Below are 27,762 nucleotides of genomic sequence, written 5' to 3' on the forward strand. Positions count from 1 at the left end.
TGTTGTATTCTGAGTACTTTTGATCCCGATGGTCCCCTGTACAGAGTAAGTAAAGGACCTATATAATTACTCTGCCATTGTGTTTTTCTACAGATGTGAGAAAATGCAGAAAGTACCCTTCAATAACAAAAGGATTAAACCAGTTTTTCACTTTTGAAATATATAGTTCTCTTTTTTTAAAAAAAAGAAAAGAAAAAAGGAGAGTATTTTGGAAATGTAAAAGTTGATGTAGTTACAAATATTTTACCACATACATATGCTTCCTAGATCCAAGAATAAGAACAAAAAACGTTACGGTCTGAATTCAAAGTGCAACTTAGGTATACCTAAGTATTACACTGATTTGTTTAAACTGTATGCCATATCACAAATGCTTTTGAATATCTCCTACCTTATATATAAACAGTTCCTGAGAGTTTGCCAGTCCTGGGTGGGCCGGGGGGGGGGGGGCAGAGGGAATTTCCATAGGAAAGATAAGACAAGAAAACCTTATTGTGCAAACAGTGGCCCATTCTGCATCTAGCATTTTCTCCGTTGTTTTACCAAACCCACACTGGAACAGAAAAAGATGTGGCTCAAAACCACATTCAAATACCCCGGGGCAACACCGTCCTGACTACAGAGTCACCCCCTGAATGGCCATTAAACAGCAATAAATCTATGCAGACAGCTACCATAAAACCATTCTCTCATGGATCATTGCGTTGACATGGCGAGGGGGCTTGCATGGTTCAATGAGGCTGTGGGTTATGCTGTGGAGAGCCACCCAGGATGGACACGCCACAGTGGAGAACTCAGATAAAATGTGATCCACTGGAGAAGGAAATGGCAATGCACTCCAGTATCTTTGCCAAGAAAATCCCATGGACAGTAACAAAAGGCTAAAAGATATGATGCCGGAAGATGAGTCCCTCAGGTCAGAAGGTGTCCAATATGCTACTGGGGAAGAGCAGAGGGCAAGTACAAGTAATCCCAGAAAGAATGAAGTGGCTGGTCTAAAGCCGAAAGGACGCTCAGCTGTAAATGTGTCTGACAGTGAAAGGAAAGTCCGATGCTGCAAAGAACAATACTGCATAGGAACCTGGAATGTAAGATCTATGATTCAAGGTAAGTTGAATGTGGTCAAAAATGAGATGGCAAGACTGAACATCGATATCTTGGGAATCAGTGAACTAAAGTGGACAGGAATGGGCGAATTTAACTCAGAAGACCATTATATCTACTATTGTGGCCAAGAATCCCATAGAAAAAATTGTGTGGCCTTTTTAGTCAACAAGACAGTGTGAAAGGCAGTAATGGGATACAATCTCAAAAACGACAGAATGATCTCATTACGAATCCAAGGCAAGCCATTCAACATCACAGTAATCGGAGTCTGTGCCCCAACCACTGATGCAGAAGAGGCTGAAGTGGACCGGTTCTATGAAGACCTACAACATCTCCTAGAACTAACACCAAAAAATATGTCCTCATCATCATAGGGGACTGGAATGCTAAAGTAGGAAGTCAAAAGGTAACCGGAATAATGGACAAGTTTGGCCTTGGAGAACAAAATGAAGCCAGGCAAAGGCTAACAGAGTTTTTTCAAGAGAACATGCTGGTCATAGTGAACACCCTCTTCCAACAACCTAAGAGGCAACTTTACACATGGGCAACACAGAAATCAGATTGATTATATCATTCACAGTCAAAGATGGAGAAGCTCCATACAGCCAGTAAAAACAAGACCTGGAGCTGACTGTGGCTCAGATCATCAGCTACTCAATGCAAAATCCAGTCTTAAACTGAAGAAAGTTGGGAAAACCACTAGGCCATTCAGGTTTAATCTAGATCATATCCCTGATGAATATACAGTGGAGGTGAAGAATAGGTTTAAGGGACTAGATTTGATAGAAAGAGTGCCTGAAGAACTATGGACAGATGTTCATGACATTGTACAGGAGGCAGCAATCAGCACCATCCCAAAGAAAAAGAAATGCAAGAAAGCAAAGTGGCTGTCTGATGAGGCTTTACAAATAGCTGAGGAAAGAAGGAAAGCAAAAGGCAAAGGTGAAAAGGAAAGATTTACCCAACTGAATGCAAATGTCCAGAGAACAGCAAGGAGAGATAAGGAGGCCTTCCTGAATAGTAATAGATGAAACCAGTAGAATGGGAAGGACTAGAAAGCTCTTCAAGAAAATTGGAGAAATCAAGGGAACGTTCTGTGCAAAGCTGGCCATGATAAAGGACAAAAATGGTAGGGACCTAACAGAAGCAGAAGAGATTAGGAAGAGGTGGCAAGAATGCACAGAAGAACTATACAAGAAGGACCTCAATGTCCTTGACAACCACAACGGTATGATCACTGACTTCGAGCAAGACATCCTGGAGTGCAGTGTGGTCGCTGACCTCGAGCCAGACATCCTGGAGTGCAAAGTCAAATGGGCCTTAGAAAGCATTACTAACAACAAAGCTAGAGGAGGTGATGGTATCCCATCTGAGCATATTTGGAAAAGACAAGAGTGGCCACAGGACTGGAAAAGGTTAGTTAACATTCCATTCCCAAAGAAGGGCAATGCCAAGAAATGTTCAAACTATCACACAATTGCACCTTTAGTTTTAGTTTATTTCTATTACAGTCCTTAGACCAGATATGCTTACAGATATGTATACACAATTGCACTCATTTCACACACCAGCAAGGTCATGCTCAAGATCCTACAAGCTAGGCTTTAGCAGTACGTGGATAGAGAACTGCCAGAAGTACAAGGTGGGTTTCAAAGAGGTAGAGGAACTAGAGATCAAATTGCCAACGTTTGCTGAATTATGGAGAAAGCACGGGAGTACCAGAAAAACATCTACTTCTGCTTCATTGACTATGCTAAAGCCTTTGATTGTGTGGATCACAACAAACTATGGCAAGTCCTTAAAGAGATGAGAGTACCAGACCACCTCACATGTCTCCTGAGAAACCCCTATAAGGGTCAAGAAGCGACAGTTAGAACAGATATGGAACAACTGATTGGTTTAGCATAGAAAAGCAGTGACATGGAAGCAGTGACAGACTTCACATTCCTGAGATCCAAGATCACTGCAGATGGTGACTGTAGCCATGAAATTAAAACACGCCTGCTCCTTGGGAAGACAGCTATGGCAAACTTAGACAGCATAATAAAAAGTAGAGACATCAACCTGCCAACAAAAGTCCTTATGGTCGAAGCAGTGGTATTCTCAGTAGTAATGTATGGCTGCAAGAGTTGGATCATAAGGAAGGCCAAGCACCGAAGAATAGGTGCTTTTGAATTATGGTGCTGAAGAAGACTCTTGAGAGTCCCTTGGACTGCAAGGAAATCAAATCAGTCAATCCTAAAAGAAATCAACCCTGACTATTCCCTGGAAGGCCAGATACTGAAGCTGAAACTCAAATACTTTGGCCACCAAATGAGAAGAGAACACTCACTGGAGAAGACCCTGATGCTGGGAAAGATTGAAGGTAAAAGAAGAAGGGGACAACAAAGGATGAGATGGTTAGACAGTGTTATGATGCAATGAAAATGAAATTAAGCAAACTCTGGTGGACAGCAGAAGACAGGAGGGCCTGGCATGATGAGGTCCATGGGGTGGCAAAGCATCAGACTCGACTGTGCAACTGAACTACAACAAACCATAAAGCCGAGAGATCAAATTAAGTGAAAGCAGCATGCAGTCTGGAAACTGCCATAAAATCTGACAATCAAAGTGAAAGTGGCATGCAATGTAGAGGGGAATTTCTGTTCCAAGGTGGGTTTTGTAAAATAGTGGTGTGAATGCTAGATGCAGAATGGGCCAGTGTATTTATTACTTGTACTGCTCTGGATCCAACCCCCTGAATTTTAAGTGGCTTGCCATGTGGCATGGAAGGTGGCCTGCTCTATACAGAACACAAACCCAAAGTTCCCATGGATACCCAGAACTAGTAGTGCAGTTCTCTGATTGCAACCCTACATCTATGTTTGAATTGTGTAAGAGAATTCTCTCGCACTCGATGGAAGCACCATCAGAGGGTTGTGTGTTTAGAAACGAATGGTGACAGATATCTGGCATAATTTGGTGAAAGTTCAGCACTTTCAGTTCTCAGGGCTTAGGGCCATCTTAAGCAGAATTACTCCTTATTCAATAGACTTGACTACAACAAGCTTAGAAAGATGTAATTCTGCTGAACGTCCCCGTTCACATGGAGCATTTGCCGCGCTAAAGAGACGGATGATAGGCGGATTTTCCGGGCACAATCACACCGCAACATTTGGGAAGCGTAGTGCTCCTGTGGCTAACCCGTGGCTTCCCGCCGATGATGCGTGTTAAAAAACTAGTACTTCCAAGGTACTAGGAAACATTTGCCACAGGCTGCCTCCAGATGCCCATGGTGTGATCGCACCGGCACGCAGCATTCCCCTCCGGTCCCTCCTTTACCCGCCGGCGCTGAGGGAAGGACCTGTGGTGTGCTGCTGGTGCGTCTGATCGCGTAATCGCGGATCAAACTACGCCGGGGCAATTAGCCACACCTCCCCCACGCGATATCCGGCCCATGTGACCGGGGCCAACATTGGTTAAATTTCCATTATTCCTTTGGTTACGTTTTTAAAGTAATGTAGTCTGTCTACCAGGATTTACAAGTGGGAAACAGATATAAAAAGATTTTGAAAGAGTTGATGGCATCCACTATGCCATACATGAAACCCTTTACATTGAGAATGGAGCTGTTTCCACACTGATATTTTGCTCCCTCTTGGCTTCCTTACTACAACCGTTTTCAGGAGCACCCACATGACATCATCCTTTGTTCATCCTATTTCTATGTTTTCCCCCATTTGCTGCGATGTTTCCTAAGCCTGGTTTGATATAAACTTTTGGGAAAGCCTGCAGTCAAATCTCATGTGTACATGCATTTTTTCAGGTTTCTATCACATTGGCATGATTTGCATTACTTCAGTCCCTGTGGTAGTTGTTCCATACCACCACTGGAAGACTTTTTCAGGCCTTTAAAAATAGATAACAGCTAGATTGCTATAACATTATAACGATGTATGGCAACAATGTATGAGTACCCCATGTTCATTTTTTAAAAAGTAAGTCTCTAACTCATTTTGTTGCAGATAAAGCAAAAAACCCTGGGTATACATATTTCCTTATAACTCTGCAACCTCAAGGGCTGTTTAAAAAAAAATCTGGAAACTGGTACTTTGGTACAATAGACTGTTGTTATAATGCCATAGAGCTATAGTAATATAGCTATTACTTTCCCCCCTTTTAAATAAAGTTACCCAATGATAGAGGCTGAGGTGAAGAAATACCTGGGAAAACTTCTATGTGGATGCAGTAAAAAGAACTACATGGAGAATTATCTCTGACCATGTAGAAACAGCCCTGGATCTAAAGACCCTGCATAGAGTTTTACCTGTATGCCATGGTTTTTCTGCCTCCTGCACAGCCCATTGTAGACTGCAAAAGCTGCTGCTGTGGCATGTGATCTGTCATGGGATACAACTGGGGGGAGTGGAATTGATGAACCAGATGTGTGCTTAGAAATACTTTCTTCTCGTGCATGTTGCTGGTTGGGTCCTGACCAGTACTGCTGCATGAATGAAGCCTACTTCATAATTTATAATCGTGATGACTGAAGATTAGAATTGTGTTTTCTGTGCAGAAGAGGCTCATGCATTTAAAATTCTCAGGTACCTGGAATATTTCTGTTAAGGAATCTACAGTACTGCATCTATATTTCAACTGTGATGAGTGTGCCTGATTTTACTCAATGGGATTTCTTCCATGTAAAGACCAGAAGCTATGATGACATAAAGCCAGAAAATGTTGGAACTGATAACATGATCTCCAGAAGAAAAAGGAGGAATACATTTCTTTTCATTGAAATGCCTGATTAAAGAATCATTTAAAACGTCTGCCTTTCTTCTTTGTATAAATGTTTTGTGAATTCCAGCATGTGGAAAAAAAAAAGATTCCTATTTTTATTCTACGATTTGTAATCAGGAGGTTCCCAAACTGATATGCTTGTTTAAAACTTTGTATAAATGTTTGTGTTTGTCACTTCTGATTCTTGTGTTTTGTGTGTATTTGTGTATCTTATTTATGTTGTTTTCTTTGTCTTGTAGTTGTAAATGTACAAATTTCTGCACCATCTAAATTAATTGACCGTATTCCAGTATAAAATTAATGTTATCATTTATCTTAATGCATTAAGACTGTGCTAATTTCTAAAGATTCTGCCAATCTCCATCAGAGTTTTTAGTGCTTAAATATTTTCATTTTGAACTTTCCAAAATATACATAATGAAGTAATCATTGGCTACATAATTTGAATTTATTTGTTCACAAATTTTCTTACAAACATGATTCTCATAGTATTTACATTCAAGCTAGCTGAAGCCGTTTTAGAAGGACTAATCTGTACAATATTTTAGCCTGTGAGACAAAGGGATGTGCATCTTTTTGTAATAGTTCTGTAAGTGTCAGGAAATATAAAAGAACTTCATTAGCTCAAACCCTGCACTACAGGCAATCATAGACAGTTACTACTTTTGATGCAACTAACATATTTTTGTTCTGGTTGGTGTGGCAGGTCTAGAATGTATAACCAGGGCGGAAGCAGACATTGTATTGCTGGTGGATGGCTCATGGAGTATTGGTCGACCAAATTTTAGAACAGTCCGCAGTTTCATTGGTCGTATCGTCGAAGTATTTGATATTGGTCCTGACAAAGTACAGATAGGTAAGTTTGAAAGTACTAGAATATGTGCTGTGAGGCTTTTGTTTTGTTTTGTTTTCAGCTTTTATAATGAAGTGAAATTTTACTCCTAGCTCTTGCGCAGTATAGTGGAGATCCTAGAACAGAATGGCAGCTCAATACACACAGGACCAAACAGAGTTTATTGGAAGCTGTGGCCAACTTACCATATAAAGGAGGCAACACTCTGACAGGTAGACATTTTTATACTGATTTCTTTGAAGGGGGAAAATGACTCACAATATTATATACAAAGATGTTTGTCTCAGAGATACTAAACTGTCCTCCCCATGGTGAACACAGTAGTTTACATGTGTTCCAGATCAAGTCTTCAGTTAATAGGTAGTGGGCTGATGAAAAAAAAAATCTTGTAGATCTTATTGTAAATATGAACTTTGCATGGAAATGTGTTTTGCTTCTCCTCGGTGAAAGAGAAGAAAAGTTATTGTAAGTGACCCTGGAGGTGTCAATTATAAGGAACAATATAGTAGAACTAGGAGTGAAGTCAGATTGGGTAGCCGTGTTGGTCTAAAACAATAGAACAAAGTTTATTTTATTTATTTATATATTTATTTAATTTATATCCTGCCCTCCTTGACACAGTTTGAGTCCAGTGGCACCTTTAAGACCACGGAAGTTTAATTCTGGGTATAAGCTTTTCTGTGCATGCACACTTCATCAGTCAGTAATCAGGAAAGGTGGAGGGAGGTGGGAAGGAGTCCCAGCTATGGGCCTGGATCCAAAAGGCTTGGGATTAATTAATATCTCCTACTGAACTTTGTCTGGAAGGTAGGATATGGCTTCTCCAATTCATTCTGTAGCAAAAGTTTCTTATGAGACCATGAAGGGCACTGGTGGTAGAATCCTGAGTTTGTGCCCCAAAGTTCTCTTTTCTCTCCTTCTGTTTTCCCAATGACGGTTAATCTCCCAGTACTTGTATTTTTTGCTCCTAAACAGAGTTTAGGGCCAGAGGTTGATTTTGATTGGGAAAACAGCACAAAGGGAGGGGGAAGGGGTAAAATATTCCCTTTTAATTTACTGCTGTTCTGTACAAACTGGTATTTCTAGGTTGTTTTTTAAGTTTAATGAGATCAAGCCTGGGCAAAGGCTTTTTTCATGATGGGTAGCCGTGTTAGCAGCTCAGAAAGTTCTCAGTAGGGCAGCTACTATGTATCCTTTAATAAATGCCTACACCACTTCTTGGGGGCCAACTTCCTAGGTTAGAAACCAAGGCTAGTGAATAATGACTCTCTTTCTCTCACCACCTGTTGTGTGTTGTGATTTCAGGAATGGCCTTGAGGTTCATCTTAGCAAACAACTTCAAAAAAGAAGTTGGCATGAGGCCTGGAGCTCGCAAAATAGGTGTCCTCATCACTGATGGCAAATCACAGGATGATATAGTGGGTCCATCACAGAATCTGAGGGATCAGGGAGTGGAGCTTTATGCTGTCGGTGAGTATCATGTAAAGAGACATTAATATAGAAGTGAGTAGACAGCGTAAAGAATCCATTCTATTGTATGAGATTATATTATGCCAGCAGATATTTCTGATTTATTTCAAACATGGTTTATTTCATAATCTTTTTAAGGTATTAAAAATGCTGATGAAAGTGAACTGAAACAGATTGCTTCAGACCCAGATGAGACCCATGCTTACAACGTTGCAGATTTCTCCTTGCTTAATACTATTGTTGATGACCTCACCATTAATTTGTGCAATAGTGTGAAAGGTCCAGGTATGTTTCCCTTTTCAGTTTTAGCACTATCTTAGGTTTTATCAAGCTCAGCTAGTTTTTGGGAAAGACCTTCTTTCAAAATAACTTCATATTTTTTCACTGTCCCCAACATAAAAATGCCAAAATACATCATCAATTCATATTGAGCAAGTCCATATTTTATTTTTCATGTTTAGCATTTAAAATATATAGTATTATTGAACAATGGGCTATATTTTGTGGCCTTTTCACACATTATGCAGAGACATATCCAAAGCTGCCATTGAGCCTCCTGTAGTTTCCTGTCTCACATTCCCCTGCCTCTCCTCCTCACTCCTGGCCTCATGATCTACCTGAGAGAGTCATGAGCTGCTTTTGAATCCAAACACACATTTTGAGAACTACTAAGCTAGGGTATTTGGGTTGTTCCATTTCTCTGTAGTATACAAAGGAGGAAAGGAAACTTTTCACAGACTGATGTGTTTGTAGGTATATACACTTGTTTGTGCACATGTACACATGTAATATCAGAACATCTCAGGGCCCGTTTTCAGATTATCATCACTCTTGTAGCCACTGCAACACAACTCATGCTTACACCTGCCAGGCAGTGTGAAAAGTACCTATGTCCTCTACCACACACATCAGTATTTTTCCAGTTTCTGTGAGAGAAGAGATGCTGATGTGAGAAAAAGCCACATTGTGGACGAGCCAGTTTGGTGTAGTGGTTAGGAATGTGGACTCTAATTTGGGAGAACCGGGTTTGATTCTCCACTCCTCCACTTGCAGCTGCTGGATGACCTTGGGCAAGCCATAGTTCTGTCATGGCTGTTCTCTCAAGGACAGTTCTGAAAAGAGCTCTCTCAGCCCCGCCTACCTCACAGGGTGTCTGTTGTGTGGAGGGGAAGGGAAAGGAGTTTGTGAGCTGCTCTGAGACTCTGAGTGAAGGGCGGGGTATGAATCCAATCTCCTCCTTGTCCTCCTCCCCCCCTATTTGATGTTATGCTGCTAGTTCAGAAAGGAGCTATGCTGCAAGGGTAAAATGAGAAGGGAGGGCAGGTTTGGGTGGAAGTGGTCTTCTCCAGCTGTGGACATTCATGAGCATCTCTGGTCATATTATCCAACAAGATCACAGTCAATTCACGTGTTAAAACAATTTCTACACAGAAAACCACTTATGACATAAAATGCACCCAGAGTGCAGAATGATGATTCTACTTGTGATGGAAATGAACATCTGTGCTGGGAGACTGTGACTGGCTGCACTTTCCCAGCAGGCAGGCTTTAGTGCATTCAGTGACAAATTTGACTATGATCAACGCAGGTAGCAATACATATGTAGGCTGCATATTATTCTTTACACAGTAGTACCTTCTTTGTAATACACCTTGAATCCCAGTGAAATACCTGCCCTGAGCCCACTTCTGGGAAGGGTGGGCTATAAATGTGAATAAATAAATAAATAAAGGCAGACTACAAAAAATGTAAATAAATTTGTAGAAGATGTGAAAGATATGAGGTAGAAGGAAGAGCCTGATCAGACATCTACTTCTACTTTAAAATCAGTTCATTTGGATTGTTTATTCCTGTACTGTTATTATATTATTTATTATTACTTGCATTACAAATTCTTATATGTATGTTGATCACATATATTTCAAGTAGTGAATACAATATCTGCTATTGAAGCTAAGCAGTCTTGGCCGTAGTCAGTATTGGTCTGGATAGGAGATCACCAAGGAAAACCACGGTTACTATGCAGAGGAAGGCAATGGCAATCCACCTCTGCCCATCTCTTGCCTTAAAAACCCCATGAGGGGACACCATAAGTTGGTTGTGACTTGGTGACACTCAATTATTCATTATTAATAAATTTTACAAAAATCAAAAGGAAATATAATTGATTGATAAGATTGATTTGCCTTTCTAACTTCAGCAAGTCTCTGGGTTAAGACTTTCTAACTTTGTTTGTTTTGTGTGTTCTGACACTACAGGGGATTTGTCACCACCACCCACCAATCTAGTTACTTCTGAGGTAACTCCTCGTTCCTTCAGAGTGTCTTGGACTGCTCCTGCTGAGAGTGTTGACAGATACAGGGTTGAATATTACCGTGCTGCTGGGGGCCCTACGAAGCAGGTGAGAGTTGGAAGCCCTATCCTGTTTTGTTTTGGTTTTGTGTTGTACATCTATTTTAGCTTCATAAACCTTGGGACCAGATCAGAGAAGCATATTTTTCACTCTTCTATGGAATCAAATTATGACTTGCATGTGCACATCAGTCCTCACAGATTAATCAACACAGACAGATTAGAATTGGACCTCACATACCTGGGCATTGAGTTCCCAGAATGGAATTCCAAACACATGTTTGATCAAAAGTCATTGTATAATGTATTAATTGGCTCTAAGAGAGTGCTGCATTTTCAAGAATAAAAACATAGACTCGTAGAGTTGGAATGTGCCTTACAGACTATTTAGAAAAATCCAAAGGTAGAGTATTACTATTTTTTCTCTGAGTCCTTGAAATCAATTTAGTGCAACAAATAATCTCTTGACAATTGAAATGACTACTCAGTTAACCTGCTAAAAACAATTTGCCTTAGAAAAGGTGTCTTCTACCAAAAGGAAAACAGTATCCTTTTACAAACCAGGCTGGATTGGACCCAATGGACTTCCATCAGGGTAGCAGGAGTTTCTTGAATCTCTCCCACTGCAACACCAAAATGTTCCCAGAAATGCTGATCCTGGGGGACCGGGGGCTCTAAAGAGTAGCAGGAGAGGTGAATTGGGGTCTGCATTAGAAGGAGTCTGGGAAAATTGCTTCCCTACCCTGCTCAGGGCTGAGGTCCAGGAGTCAAGGCAGGAGCTGGAGCTAACAGTGTGGTATGCATGTTGTTCCAGCAAAGGCTGTGGATGAACTGTGGCCTTAAATGCTACTACAAGGAGGTGGAGTTAAAGGCCTCTCCCCTTTGGTTTCTATTTTATAAGTACACATTACAATAGTTTAAAGCCACTGTATCATTTTTTTTAATAGTAAATTTTATTATCATTATTGTGTAGTTATAAATTGTTACACTTTAAAATAGCAGCAGCGATGTCAAAATACCTGTGACAACAAAAAGAAAAGGGGCACTGGAACCATATCATTTACAATACTGTCATTTACATATCATTTACAGTACTATTATAGTATATAAACAATTTTGATAGACTGACAACCGTTAGCTTCTGTGAAAAAACAATCTATTTAGCAAAATCCTTTTGTAGCCTCAACAAAATAGGAGGAGCTTATATTTGGCAGCTTTAATAGCCTCCCATTCAAAACATTCTAAATCTATCTTTTCTACTAAAGGGAACCAAATACTTAACGGATTGTAAAAAAATTGTTCATTATAAATAAATCCTTATAAACTGAAAAAACGTCTAACATAAACAAATCCCAGATTTTGTGAACCCATTGTGCTACCATAGGAATTGCTTTTTCTTTCCAGGAAAAGCCACTGTATCATGTAAATTGTATGGAGGTTATAATGACTGTTCCCTACAAGTTATAATACTCTTCCAAATTTTATCCAACCAAGACAAATCTTTGTTTTTTTCTAATACAGACAACTGTACATATAAATAAAAACATTTAAATTTGTCTACAAATGCTCTACATGTTGGCATCTTTTTTACCTTCCAAACCTTAGCTAGCTATAATCTAGTGGCCAAAATAATATATAATTAGACATCCAAAATTTCTTGGGAAGAGGTTCAACATGATTTAGCAAAAATAAGTCTGGAGAAGGCACAACTGTGTGTTCAAGATCCTTTGTTATTTTCATTTATTTATTTATTCATTCAACTTTTATCCCGCCCTTCCATCGAAGTGGCTCAGGGCGGCTCACAGCATTAATAAAACCAACATAGATAAAACATCAGTCCATAAAACGACTTTACATAAATACAATAAATATAAGTAAAAGCAGTTTGGTAAATCATTACAACTAGACATCGACCACATTGTTAACTACCTATACAGAATACATTTCTTAGCAGGTCGGCAGGCTTGGCTGGCATACCGTCGCTCTCACTGGTCTTCACATGTTAACATGATTGTCACCATATGCCAGTAGCTGTTTGCACATGTACAAGTCTACCACATATGGATGTAATCTGCATGTACTTCATTGTATTACCAACAATTGCTAGGAACAGACGTATAGATTCTTGCAAATCTGACAGGAAAAAGATGCCATTAATGCAGCATCTTAATGGAATTTTCACACAAACCAAAACCGACCAAAAAAGATAAGCCGGTTGAACACCCCCCCACCCCGAATGTTTGCATCTGATTCGGAACTAGAGCCTTCTGGCATTTTTTTAATACGCTTCCCTAAGCCCCAGTCAATATTACACAACTTTTTGTAAAAGTTAGAAAGAGAATGTTTATGCTTTGAAGTAAGGAGAAGTTCAAAAGGAGTTAATTTCCTTTCTGACTCTCATTTATGTAGTCTTGCATTGACCAAACTATTTAGTAGAACAGAAAAATTAGAATGCCTCCATTACTAAATTCAGATATTGTGGTAATTTGTATTATTTGGCTTTTTTCACCAAATCACAGTAACTAGCTAGCCAACCTGTTCCCGGCATTTACAATTGAACTTCTTCCAACCAGCCCTAGGAGCAAGCTCTCATACAATTGAATTAAGAAGTGAAAATTTGGAGCCAGTTTGTTGCTATAATTATCACACATGTCTAATATGTTGTCTATAAACCAGTTATTATTCACATAAGATTTCAGCCTCTCAGGTCTCCTAAGAATAAAACAGCTCCTTAGTGGAATCGTTACATAGGATTGTGCAATCATCACTACAAGCTGTGAGGCTAATCAATTCAATCTGGTTGCTGTATAATATAGTGTGATACTTGGAACTGCCAAGCCTCCTTCATTCCACTTCCTCTGGTCATCATGCCAGGCCAGTCAAGGTCTTTTCTTTTCCCAAATAAAGCTGTTCAACATATTTTGCCATTCCAGTAACTTTTTGTCTGAAATCAAAATTGGAATATTTTGAAACAAATATAACAATTTTTGGGAGAAGAACCATTTTTACAGCATTAATTGTATCAAATAATAAATTCGATTTGACATTAAATTGACATTAATTGTCAAAAATTTGACATTTAATTGACATTAAATATGCTATCTATACACAAGGAAACATATATAATAGGATATTTAATGGAAGCATCACTTTGAGTTCCTTGCCTTAACCAATGATTTTTGCCTAGTTCACTAGAATGTATAGTTATTAATAGCACCTTGGTCTTAAATACCTTTAACTTACAGAAATGTAGGAATAATTCTATAAAATTGTTTCTAGCACACCAGCTGGTTTCTGTTAAGGTTGTAAAAACAGCTACATTATCAGCAAATAATGCTCATTTAAATTCATGTAAACCAACTTTTATGCCCTTTTTCATAGAATTCTCCTTAATAAGACTAGCAAGAGGATTGAGGGTGAAAGCAAACAATAACACCTTTCTCAGTGCTAAAAGGAAGAGAGAGAGAACCTGATATACTTAGTCTAGCCCAAGACTGGGTACATATAATCTCTGCCCACTGCTGGAAAAGCTGAGCAAATCCATAAGCTTTCAAACAAGCTAGAAGAAATTGACTCTCTAATCTATCAAATGCTTTTGCTGCATCCAGTAAAACAAATGCGCACTTTAAATTATTCATTTTTGCATATTCCATCATATTAAAAACTTCCTTAATATTAATAGAAGCTTTACTGCCCACTATAAACCCTGTCTGATTGCAATGTACATAAGATGGATGCAATAAACTTTAAACCTTTTTGCACGAGTAGATATTAGTGTTTTGTAATCATTGTTGAGCAGAGAGATAGGACCATATGATACTGGTGCTTTACTTAATTTAATTTTTATAGCATCCACAACTTCAATAACTGTAATAGGATCTCCTAGTGTTAACTTTTGTTTTCCATTGTAATCCTTGGAAAATTAACTTTTTAAAAGGACAATTCTATCAACCTGATAGTTTCAGAAGTATATACTTCTCTGTAAGATTTTCAAATTCTTGTATGGTTTCATCCCTGAAAGTTGTTAATGAGCCATCTTACTTTCTCACATGAGTTATATTTCTATTGGCTTTCTTTTTATTAACTCTGGCCACCAAATATTTTCCACTCCAACCACCAAAATCAAAATATTTTTGCTTCATAAAAAGCAGATATTTGTGAATTTTTTCAGTGTCTAAAGCTTCACTGATAAACTTCTGATAAAAGTTTTACTAGGTTCCCATTTGGTTATCAGTGAAATATCACTTGTCATATTCATCTTAAAGAATTCCTCCAGTACTCTCGTGATTTTGACATAGAAGCTTTTGTAACAAATTATTGATAGTCAGTTTCATTTTCAGGGCATTGAAGAGTATTCAGTGGAAAGCTCAGCTACCAGACTAGCAGTGCAATCCTAAATGGACTCCCCTTCTACCATTGCTCATCATCTTTCAAAAAGCCTGATAACTAATAGTTCTGGAGAAAATTATATCTGTAGTATAACCAGATGTCTTTTGACATTAGTATTAGATAGCATTGTATTTAATAATTTCTATTCTTTTATTTTTATGCAGTTCTATGTAAACCGTATGGAAACTACTACAGTTCTTACTGACCTTACACCTGAAACAGAATATGTTGTGAATGTATTTTCTGTGGTAGAAGATCAAAGCAGTGAACCACTAAAAGGCACTGAAACAACCTGTAAGTGACAATTGTGGCACTTCTAGTGGGCTTGGAGGCAAGGGACATTCAGAGGTGGCTTGCCATGCTCTGCCTCTGTGTCAAAACCCTGGTATTCCTTGGATGTCTTCCATCCAAATACTAGCCAGGGCTAATAGCTTCCAAGATCTGATGAGATCGGGCTCACCTGGGCTAACCAGGTCAGGGCACGATTGTGGTATTCTTATGTCTTTAACAGTTCATAAGACTTACAGATAATCTTCAGGTTTAATTGGTAGATTGGAAGAGAAGGGGAAGCTCTAAACATAAAACACTTTATAGATAGTTTTTTTCCCTCTTGACATGGCAAACAAAATGCTCAGAGCTTTACTTAGGCATACCAGAGAGCGACCCAAGAAGCTGTTCAAAGCGTAACAGCAAGTCACATCGGGGGTATTATCCGTTAACCTGTGGATAGGGAAGCTCAAACACCTGCCAGTTCAGCTCACTTCCCATTCACCAGCAGTTTTCAACCTCATTGTGTCTGTTCTCAGGAACAGGCTACTCACAGCCATTAGAAGCCATCTGACAGCTGGTGAGGGATCAGCTGGGAGTTGCCCTCTGATTTCCTGCCAGGGAAATTTTGCTCTGTGCCCAACAACATTTTATTCAGATGGAGGCGGAAGAGCAGGATCCCCCTCCTAACTGATCAGCCATCTTCTGATCTTCCATCCTGGATATTTTGCTGCTCCTTAGGCTTGCTAAGATGAAATCCTAATCAGCTGTGAGTTGGCTTCTGACCAAAAACAAATAGCTGCAAACATGTTCAACAGCTGTTCCAGTTGCTTAATGCAATCCGAACTATCCCTGATTGTCTCACAATGTGATTGTGAGTGTTGAATAAACTAAGTTCAACAGCTGAGTAGGTTCACTGCTGAACAGGTTCATGGCATCCCTACTTGGGAGCACTGAAATAGTGGTGATTCTTTGTCAGTTTAAAGTGCAGGCTTACTATTTGGGGACAGTGGTAGCATAAATAATGCCAGCATAGCTATAATGGATCACTACTTCACTTTTTACTGCAGTTGTGCCCAGTATGACCCAGCCATGTATTGTAGCTTACCAGCTGCTTAACATTCCTTCTGGTTTTCTGTTCCTGGCAGAGAGCCAAAACAGGAGGTGTAAAATGGCCAGGAAGGCCAATATATATGGCTTGTAGTTGGCTTCATAAGTCACAACCATAATAAAGAATACAGTAACTAAAAGCTTTCTCCTAAAATGTTCTTTTCATCACCCACCTACAAAGGGCTAGAAATGAACTTAGGGGTTGGGGAATGAAGCAGAAAAAAAGGGTAATGACTAATGTAAATAATATTTATGGTTTTACAGTGGCAATTCCTTCAGTTAGAAACCTAAATGCTTACGACATCACTTCAACCACAATGCGAGTACGATGGGAACCCATTGGTGGAGCTACTGGCTACTTGTTGTTATATGATGCTGTCAATGCCACAGTGCCAACAACAGAAAAAGAGGTATGGAAAGTTGCTTTTAACACAACAAATTTAAAAAAGATAGAGCACTTAGGTTCTTCATATGCCTAAGTAGTGAGGCAATTTTTGGCACACAATATGGAATGAAGCCCATTGACTGGAGGGTTATATGCACAAGGCATCTGTCAGAAAATATGGAGACTCACTTTTTATGTAACTGTACAGGCATTTGTTTTCCTTTCTGCTTGTTTTCTCTAAACTGCCTTGTTTATCTTTTCTTTTTTACAGATGCGTGTTGGAGCATCAGTGAATGATGTACATCTGGTTGACTTGATTCCGAACACGGAGTATACTTTAACAATTCATGGGACGTTTGGGGATCTGACCAGTGACCCACTCACCACTCAAGAAGTGACATGTAAGAGTAATTTCATTATTGTTGTGTGTTTAACATCAGATGTTTGATACTATATATGTATGGCTTAACTGTTTACATAATTTATTTATTTATTAGATTTCCATCCCACCCTCCCGGCCTAGGCCTACATGATGATACCCTTACTCAGTTATTTATATCTATACTCCAAGGATCTGGATTACTTGTCATTAAATCTGCCAAAGTATAAAACACTGTGATAGCATTTCCATGCTCATATGTTGCTTGAACCTCAGCCACCAAAAGTCAGTCCCATCCAAAGGCAATCACTTCTTTTACATGCATGGTCCAATTGCTCTCTGAAAAAGAAGAGAGTTTGAAAGAAAGCTCACACTTTGCGTCATTATGTGTAGTGTTCTCCATTGTTGTCCTTATATAAGTTATGCATAGGCTATGCAGAAGCTTGCAAAATCTATTCAAGAAGGGTCTGGGACAAAATAAATGCCTGTATGCACCATGGGGAGTGATGTTTCAAACCACTCTCGGCTCTCTCACAGACCAATTCCGCAAAAGCCGTTGTTGCGCCCTCAATCTCCCGTTTCCCCTGGCTGCACTGCTTAATTTCCCACTATTTGGTGCACGGCCGCATTTTGACTTGCATCTCCCCCTGATTTCCCCTGTGTCTTCTTGATCCTTATTTTTTAGGATCAGGGAGATGCGGGGCAAAATGCCACTGCGCAGTAAATAGTGGGAAATTGAGCAGTACAACCAGGGGAAATGGGAGATCGAGGGTGCAACAACTGCTTTTGCGGAATCGGTCACAAACTACTGATTAATTCCAGATGGTATTTTCACATCTGAGTTTTAAAGTGGTTCTTACTTCAATATGTTTTAAATGTTATATTTTTTTATAAAACTACTTTGGCGAGAATACTTCAGTAGCCCATTGAAAACAATTGTTTTAAAAGTGTATACACTGACTCTCCAGAGAGCGGCTTGAGGTGCCTAGACTATGTTGGTACTCTTACTATTATTATGATTATTTCACAGTACCCCTAAGTGGAGCAAAAAGCTTGAGGGCAAGAGATATTACTCACAGTAGCATGAGAGTCTACTGGGAAGCTGCTCCAGGAAAAGTTCGGAAATACATAGTGAAGTACAAAGCTGGTGAAGATGATGACGTGAAAGAGGTAAGCAAATTTTAGCAAGTATGTAATAATATTATTTTAAGCAAGCTTACCTGGAATATTAAAACATGATCACTTACAGTAGTCACTTGGGAGACTGATGCTCTGATCTGTAAATTTAAGTTCCCCCTTTAAAAGTTTTGTTCCTTTGGCTATCATGATACTGAGTCAGTATAGACTGTTCCTGCATTGTGCCGAGGGTTGGACTTGATGACACTGGAGGTCCCTTCCAACTCTATGATTCTATGATACTACTTCATAACTACAAGAAATAATAAAGGAGTATGCTACATGCATATCTCTGTAGCAAAATAAGTAACCTTTAAAAAAATAGGGAATACAGACAGAGAGGTACAAGATGGTGCAGTATGATGCCTAAAACTGATGTAACCAAGATCATAATCTCCTTTAATCTGTACAAGGCAATGTATGCATCTGTGATTAAAGTTGGGCCACATGGAAGGGAGAGGGGGTTTAACTCCTCAAGCACTGCTCAGTTCCAACAAGCAAAGCTGAGTTCACCCTATTGTTATTAACAGTCTTAAAGAAACACAGACATGACCTTTAAAATGCTACCAACAGTGCAGGAAGTTCAGTTTTGATTCATGAAACCAGCTCTTCCCACCCTGGGACTGGGGCATGAAACTAAGGTCATTGGACTGGAACTGAAATAAACAGAGCCTACAAAGCTTAAAACTAATTGTTTGAAACTATGCTGAGATTCTATCTATAAAACAGAAGGGGATCAGTGAAAATATATCCTAGTTAGCTGGCTATGATACAGTTCATTTTCAAACAAACAAACAAACAGATAATTACAAAGTGCTTTCTCTTTCAACAGATAGAGGTTTTGTAAAGATTACCCTGAGCTTCCAACTGCATTGGGAATGGAAAATATGAAAAGTGGTGCCACAAGAGAGATGTTGTTTATAAACTGAGCATCTTTGTTTATGTGTAGGTGGAAGTGGATTCCTCTCAGACCAGCACAGTTCTCTCTGATCTTTTCTCACAAACACTCTATCAAGTAGAGCTTATTGCAGTATATGATGAAGGACTATCTGTGCCAATAGCTACTGAAGCCACCACTTGTAAGTCAATCATATTGTCCTGTGAATTTCCTTAGATTCTTGAAACAGATGCGCTTATTGAAATGTGTAGCTTTGTAAATAGTAGTGCCCTCAGCACTTTCAGATGGTTTAATTTGCCAGATGTACATTTGAATAGTTTCTTTGAAGACAATTTGATGGAGAGATTGGGGGATCAGGTTGGGATTTCTATCCTGTTTTTGCCAGTTTACTATTATCAGCTGCCTAACCTTATGACAAGAAGATGACTGACACAGGAATTGCCAGTTGCACTGCTAATAAAAAACCACAAATAGGAGGTATCAGACCAGCACCAAAAGTTAGAAGAACTTAAAAGGTGAAATAGTAACACATATGCCCACATTCCTAGTAACCAGAACCAAGCATCAGCTGGTGTGTTTCTATTTAAGTAGTAATTATGAGGAGCCCACCAGTGAGGTTACTGACTCAGACAGAGCTGATAAAAATAAATCCCCTCAAGCGCACTGCTAGGAACAGCACTATAGCACTGGTAAAATAGCATTCCAAACAGCAGTTCCTTTCAGGCACAGTCAAATGCACTGTGGCCCCGGTCACACGGGCCGGATATCGCGGGGGGGAGGTGTGGCTGTTTGCCCCGGAGCGAACTACCGCATGGTAGCCGGATCAAACGTCCCACCCGACGTCCCACCCGACGTCCCGCCGACATCCCGTGGTTGGGGGGAGGTGCCGATTATACCTCACTCCTGCGGCGTGGCAAAGAAGCAGTGCCGCAGGGGTTGTGTTGGTTTTTTTAACCCAAGTGTTCGCATGCGCCGTTGGTTGCTTGTGCGCACCCGTGGAGACTTGACAAAAAAAAACTTTTCGCGACGGGACATGGGCGGGCGCTGGATGCCACGAGCTAACACCGGAAATCTTCCGTCTCTCTAGCGTGTCTAATGCTCCATGTGACCGGGGCCTGTAATGCTTTACAATGCCCAAGCCACTATCTCTGGCACAGCTTCTTTCAGTTATACAGCTGGGGACTGGTGCCTTAGCATCCTGCAGGGGCAAACCTGCAAGCCTAGGAAGGTTGTACATTTGCCAGTTCAGTCCCACACACCATCAGGTATGACCTGCCAATTTTATATCACTTTGAGGTCACATAAAGTATTTGCACGTGCAAATGAGTCATGACAGATATAACACCATTGATAGAGCCATCATATATATAATGTGTCAAACACAGCGCTTTTCAATTTGCATTTTTAATTGACAACAAAATGAAAAATGTGTATCCAAGGGCCTAACCAGCCAGTTTGGTGTAGTAGTTAAGTGCATGTAATCTGGGAGAACCGGGTTTGATTCCCCACTCCTCCACTTGCAGCTGCTGGATTACCTTGGGCAAGCCATAGTTCTGTCAGAGCTGTTCTTGAAAGAGCAGTTTCTGTCAGAGCTCTCTCTCAGCCCCACCTACCTCACAGGGTGTCTGTTGCGAGGAGTGGAAGGGGAAGGAGTTTGTAAGCCGCCCTGAGACTCCAAGTGAAGGGTGGGGTATAAATCCAATCTCCTCCTCCTCTTCTTCTTCTTCCTCCCCCCCCCCCATGTACAGATAGGCACAAGACATGGCTGTCTGATTTGAGCAAGGCCATCTTCGTGTACTCTCTCATCTTTGCACACATATCTTCTTTTATCTCATGTTCCTATTGTTAGTGTAACTACACCTTTCTGAGGACCATTTTTATACCACCAGCTCACTAAGACTGTAGTGCAGAGTGGCAACCATATGTTTGCACTGGTTAATCTCTGTTTTTTGTCTGCACTGCTTGCAAAACAAAGTGGATACTAGACATCATGCGTCTCTTCTTTTATGTCTCGGCCTTATTTTTTGGAGGGGGGTGTATGGAGGAGTATATTGAGTAAAGAATACACATATACAGACTAACACATGCATTTGCCACCACCAGCTATTCCACTGAGCAGTTGATGCTGTAAAAATTTTAATCTGTGTTGTGCCACGTGTGTTCTGCACTTTGGATTTTTCTGGTGATATGCTGAACATCTTTTCTGTCAGTACTTTGCTGTCATATGCTCATGACTATTCCGGCACCTGAACACAAGGAGGAGGAATGATAAAAGGGTGCAAAACTTTTAAAATTTCTTATTTATTAGTATCATCAATGTTAGCACTTTTTAATGTTAGAATGTTTTATATGGTTTTAGGATTATTTAAACTGTCTGTTGTGTGTTTTATTCTTTCTGTAAGCTGCCCTGAGCTGGCTCTGGCTGGGAGGGTGGGGTATAAATCTGATAATAAAAATAAAATAAAAACAGTGCCTCACCAGATCTTAGAGAACTCTGCAAGGTGATGTTCAGCAGCCATTTCAGTCTGGAAAATGATGCCTAGGAACATTTGTACCGAAGTTGACAGGCATCTTTTTGTGCCTACACCAAGAGGACCGTCATGTGTAGTATCTGATGTGAAGTTCTTGTCTCTGGACCATCCAGCTTTTTAGAAGGGTGGCAAAAGGCCTATCTCATTCAGGATATGCTAGGGATGCCTTGCAGACCAGAACTAAACCTAAGTGCCTAAAAAATGCAGTTCTTTGAGGCCCCCGAGGCCCCTGATGTGGATCCCCCTCTGCAGAACCAGCTACTCGATGATGCCAGCATGAAGAAGCTCTGGGAGAGAGCAAGAAGAACCATCCGAAAGAAGCAACATCAAAGATGTGAGTAGGGGTTTATACAACAAACATATGTACACAAGAAGTGAACCTAGCCATTCAATCACATGCACTGACCAGTTGTCACTTCCCACGCAGTCCTTACTAAAAAAATGTGCTTGCACATGAAAGCTTATATATTTTGTTGGCCTTAAAGGTGCCACTGGACTGAAACTTAGTCCTATTGCCATATGGATTGGCTCATGGTATAATTTGATGAGATGATCAGCGCATAACTGGGTCCAAACATTCTAAATAAAAAGTTCCCGTTCATGGCAAGGCAGGGTTCCCACTATACAACCGGCACTCAACTGGACTAAAACAATACAAATAAAAGACTGATGATCAATCACTGTACAGTGCATGTGTTTGGCGAACAGCAGCATACACAGCCCAAATAATACTGCACATGGAGTCCTTGCTACCACATGTTTAGATTTATACCCATTGCAAGGTTTAGCAGCACAGCTAGTACATAGCTGGACCCAAACATTTTAAACAAAACATTCATGCTTATGGGAAGGCAAGGTTCTTACTATGCAGCAAGCACATGGCAAAGATGTTCAAGACTAACATTTGTTGCATTTTCAGCTGTGGTAAATAGAGAGGGCCAGCAACCTGCAGAAGCAACAGCAGAGGGTAGTGATGTGGAGGGGATGAGGCTCTGCTGGCAGAGATCTTTTATACTCAACACCAGGGTATGAAAAAATATCACCCCATGTTATTTATAGTCTAGGAACACATTGTACATGAAGTGCATGCGAGGTGATGGAACAGTGCCTTTCTATGTCCCAGCCAAATTGAACTGGGGGGAGGCAAGACAGGATGAGGCTCATTCTTTTACCACCCTTAACTTTTACTATAATGCATCTGTAGTCCACAGATGTGCATAAATGTACATAAATTCTGCATTAACTCTGCTTTTCACCAAAATATAGAGTGGAAGTATGGTAGGATTACAGTTCCTTTCCTGTTTTACAAATCTGAATACAGGAGGTGGAATAATTGCAATGTGGATGTCAGACATCAAGAAGAGTGCTTGTGGCACTGTGGGCTGAACAAAAGAGTAGCCACAAGTATGGGAGGATTAGGAGAAAATGGAGCACTTCACTGTGAAAATATGGTGTGCCCAATCCTATGTATATTCATCTTAACTCGGAGTACAGAGGGTGGGTGATGGTAACAGATTGGAAGGATCAGGTATTTCAACCCTCAGAACATTCCTTGGTTCACCACCTACTTTCCACCCTATATAAATGCACTGCCCCTATACACCAAGAACACTCCTTGCCTCTCTATGCGTTGGATCCAGCACAAAAAATTCTGCTTGCTCTAGAGATCTTGTGCAGGTGGAAAAATAAGGAAATGACTTGCGCTAAGTCAAACTTATTGTATCACCACTTGCATTTCTGCTTGTGCAAGATATTGTACAACCAATTTCTGGGCACCATAATATACAGGCAGGAAAACGATAGGTATTGTACAAGATCTTGCATGAACAGAAATATGCTAAGTCCATTTATGTTTCTGCTTGCACATCACTGTGCCAGCCTATATTTGTTAGAGAAACAAGCAGGCAAAGCAAGGACAATGGAACCATGCAAAAGTTAAAAAAAGTTTACTCTCAAGTTACTGGAGGCATTAATCCACCACTAGAAACATAGTGTATGGGAGTGTTTATTTCTTGAGGTTTGAAGGCCGCTATGAAAGAAATGCTGATAGGCAAAGGTATAGAAGAGATTAAAGAAAGTGATGCTTTTATCTTTAAGGTAATTTCCCCCCCCCCTTCTTTTTTGCTATATCCTTTTAGAGGAACCCCCCCCCCCCCTAGTCTGAAGATCAGCCATCCAGATGGTGATATTTAATGAGAATATTGTAGGAGCATTGGCATGCCTACATGTCTCTGTAACCAATAACTGTAAGTTAACAATATTTTGATTTTTTTAAAAAAAGAATTATCAGTGTACTGCTGTTTGTGTTACCCTTTTGAAGGTGTATTAGTGACACTGTGTTTTTGCCCTGTCTTTTGCAGTGAGGGCTCCTGAGGACTTGGATAAAGAAACTAAAGGAAGGGAGCCAAGATGTGCTGTGAGGAAGCTGGTGAACAATCTGGGAAGGGAAGCAGAAAATAATTCAGTTTCTTTCTCAGAATTTTTTTTATTTGTATACAATAATTAGTAAAGTGAATTATTCATTTTGCATTGCCTACTTTTTCTAATAACTGTATTTTATGTACTGACTGTTAGCCGCCCTGAGCCTGCATTGTGGGGAGGGCGGGGTATAAATGCGATAAACAAACAAATAAATAAATAATAATAAAGAATAGTGGTTGATTTTGCATTCTCATTGGCTGTCCTTTTAACCTGTGTTTGTAGCTGTATGGTTTAGCTTGAATAAAAACATAATGTTTGAAGTAGAGGCTTTATGATTTCTGTTTTCATTGAACACAAGGACAACATGGCCCCACTCTTTCTACATAGGGGGGAAACAAAGAAAAAGAATTGGCTCCTGCTGCTACCACTTGCACCTGATCCATTTGGAGCTCAGGCCACCTGCTTGTGGTGACAGCCCCTCATGCCCACCCACCCAGGGCTTGGGCACACAACTTCCAGTGATGGCTCCTGCCTGCCTCACCAGGGACAAGGGCTGTCCCTTGCTTGGCTCCAGCAGGGTGGGACTGTGGGGAATCCCTGTTGGGGGGTGGCAGCGATTCTGGGGCCTCATCTGGACTTTTGCCTAGGCGCCAGAATCACCAAGACTGCACTTGCCTATTAAATATCTGCCTATCATACAATTGTTATTGGCAGATGAAGCCTAGGCAGAAAGAAAGAAGACTGCTTCGAGACTACAAGAACTTGCATTTCCAAAGGAGGCCCAATGACAAAAGCAAACTCAAACTTCCTCAGAATACCAAACAAATGTTGCAGAATCTTTGTCATGGAACGGCTTGTGTCTTGAGTCTCTTCTGTTTCATCCACTTTCAGCCTTTGCATTTCAGCAAAATTTCTTTTCTTTACTACTCTTGTTTATTTAGATGCCTTACCCCATTGCAGTACTCAAACAATGTTCCATTTGAACCAAGATTACAGAACAGAGGTGAATTCCTTTCACAGAGAATAACCAACTGATGGCAAATCAGTAACTGAAGCAACTGTTATAAACTTGCAGTGCACTGTGGGACCAAAACCAGCTTACCTTCAGAAAGGTTTCCACAAATCTCAGGAAAAATCTAAGGGAGCAAAAGTAACAATAAAGGCCCTTAGCCAATGGTCTTCTTTCACAGCATGCTCTAGAGAATATTGCAACCATACTGTCTGACCACTGGCAACAAGAAGGGCTAGTCACAAGACAGTTGTTCCTCACCTCATAAGTCTGAAATGTAATTTCAAAACCCGGCTTTTTTAAATATGAGGAGAAAAATAATAATTTGAAGTTTTAACTGAAATGAGTAACAGGGTGAAAAGTTAGTCTAACTGTCATCTCTGTCAAGGCATCAGGAAGGAGGCACTTTTCAAAATCAGTATATTAAATAAAACAGGTCCCTTTGGTCATTCTGCCCAGTTCAAGATGTCAAAGCCACAGGTGTTCAGGATACAATCTCCATTTGAGGTAAAGTGGACATAGTTAGTTTTATTATTACGATCTTAAGACTAGCATATTTTTGCTGTAGAGTGACAGAGGTATATGAACAGACGTTTTCCTACCTCAGAAGTTCTGGGGGCCAGATGTCCTCCTCGGTGATGGTGGTTCAAATACGATCCAACTATCCCTGTTTACCAGGAACAGTCCCTATTTTCTGGCACCCATGTCTTTTGGGAATGCCTTGGAAGAATTTTGTTAGTGTGAGTTGCTATTAATGTCATTCTTCAAAGCTTACTCCTTCCCCAAAATGTGAGAAGTGTTTAAGTGGGAAATGGAGAAAATGGCCACATCATACTACTGACAGGGTCTGAGGGAAAACTATTCACTGGGAGCTAAACTGACAATAAACCTCCCCTTGAAGCACTTACTGCCCAAAGCAAAGGCTGCTTTCCATGTGCCTTAAAAGTAAGTGTCTTATCTACTGACACTGAACATGGAAGCTTCATTCCATGGGTAACAGATGTGACCCACCACATTGCATGTAATGAGTTGTGCATTATTCACACATTCAGATGTGCACAGGAAGGATTAAGCAAACCAGTTCATATCAGTATTATGATATTTGAACTATTTAAAATAAATATACATAGATTGTCATGACAGATATGACGCCTCTGTCCACTTCCCTCCCTCAGAGGCAAGATTTCTCTCCATTTTCCTTTTCCTTTTGTGACTGAGTCACCCTAGTTGTCTGTTTTCTTCTTTCCTGAAGAATCCTGGCTGTCTCACCCTGTCACAGTATAATATTTTGGCTGTTTGCTCAGCCCAGGAATATGAGGGAAGGATTGGGAGTCCCCTTTAACTCATAGAACTTAAATGGCACTAGAGAAGTTTTTGTATTCCACATTATCATAATATTTTATTCAGCATAGAAGGGAAAGGTCAGGTGAAATCAGAAGTAAAATTTCTGAGGTTACTTCATATAGATAACTCTGAGGTAAAGTCAGTACATGCACAGACTTTAGTTCTTATGTTTCAGGCTAATAAGAGTTTCTTAAGATATTCAGAATTACTTAAAACCTTTATGTTAAGAGGCTTTTGTTCCAGTGTTTTCCGAACACTCCACCACATTTTCTTTGAATATTCTCTGACTCTTGGTTTCCAGAAGGCTGGTACACTCTAACCACACCAGACCAGGGATCTCTGCCTCTTTCCAGTAACCAGACCCCTTCTCTTGCAACACCAGTACTCATCTTGATTTTTAACTGACTCTTAAGGTCTCTAAAGGCAGTTGCCAGCCACACCAGACCAGGGATTTCTGCACTCTTCAGAGCTAATTCCTTGTTTGACCGGGTAGGGAAATTCTCCTCTCACTAGAAAACAGGGGTCATTTTGTAGGAAAAGAGGTGCAGGAGCTCATTTTTACAGCTCATTTGCATATGCCACACCCCCGAGAAAGGGCAGGTATGCAAGCATGCCTGGGTTCCCTGCCCGATCTTCTCAAGATCGGGCAGTGAACCATGGCATGTTTAAAAGGCCTTTCTTCCCCTTCCCCATCTGGGGAAGGGAAAGAAAGGCATTTAAATCCCCCCCCACTTCCCTGAGTTTCTCTGCAAAAGCGGAGAGGCTCAGGAGGGAAAGGGGGCATGTCTGCCCACCTCCCCTTCCCCTCCCCCGGCAACCCGCTGTGGTTGGCTGGCTGGAGAAAGCAAGGGCAGGGCAGGCAGGTAGACATGCCTGGGTTCCCTGACCAATCTACTCCAGGTGTCCCGCGGCCAGATGGGAAAGGGAAAGAAAGGCATTTAAATTCCCCAGGTGGCAGGGGGGCTGCCCCATGGCTCCTTACTACCAGAGCGCTGCTCTGGCACGCTCTAGGAAGAAATGACCCCTGCTAGAAGATCTGCCCCCTTTGGCCTGAATGGGAGTCACTGTCTAACTACCCACTCCTCCTTGCCAACTTTCCCCCAGTTCTCCTATTTGTGTTAAACTGCTTTCCGTCAGGGCTGAATTCCCTATCTGTCAGTACTCAACTCTTTTCAGCTAGGGCTGAAATAGGTCTGAATTCTCCTCAGCATCCAGTTCAGAAGTCTTTCTCTGCTCAGCTAATGCTGACCAATCAGATCTTTTGGAACAGCCGATCACTAAAGGCTCTCTGG

The 27,762-nt window shown here is 40.6% G+C and overlaps 1 protein-coding gene across 1 annotated transcript in view; it reads left to right on the forward strand.

The window, feature by feature from the left end:
• COL12A1 (collagen, type XII, alpha 1) overlaps positions 1–27,762 on the forward strand; it is a 237,313-nt gene that overhangs the window by 101,796 nt on the left and 107,755 nt on the right. Inside the window, 10 exon segments of the mRNA XM_015409542.1 lie at positions 6,593–6,742; positions 6,832–6,951; positions 8,045–8,209; positions 8,348–8,494; positions 10,468–10,610; positions 15,115–15,244; positions 16,592–16,737; positions 16,984–17,113; positions 18,122–18,261; positions 19,217–19,346. Coding sequence (XP_015265028.1) covers positions 6,593–6,742; positions 6,832–6,951; positions 8,045–8,209; positions 8,348–8,494; positions 10,468–10,610; positions 15,115–15,244; positions 16,592–16,737; positions 16,984–17,113; positions 18,122–18,261; positions 19,217–19,346 — 1,401 coding nt within the window.

Source organism: Gekko japonicus, unplaced genomic scaffold (genome assembly GCF_001447785.1).
Source record: "Gekko japonicus isolate JY-2015 unplaced genomic scaffold, Gekko_japonicus_V1.1 scaffold1213, whole genome shotgun sequence".
NCBI classification, from domain to species: domain Eukaryota; kingdom Metazoa; phylum Chordata; class Lepidosauria; order Squamata; family Gekkonidae; genus Gekko; species Gekko japonicus.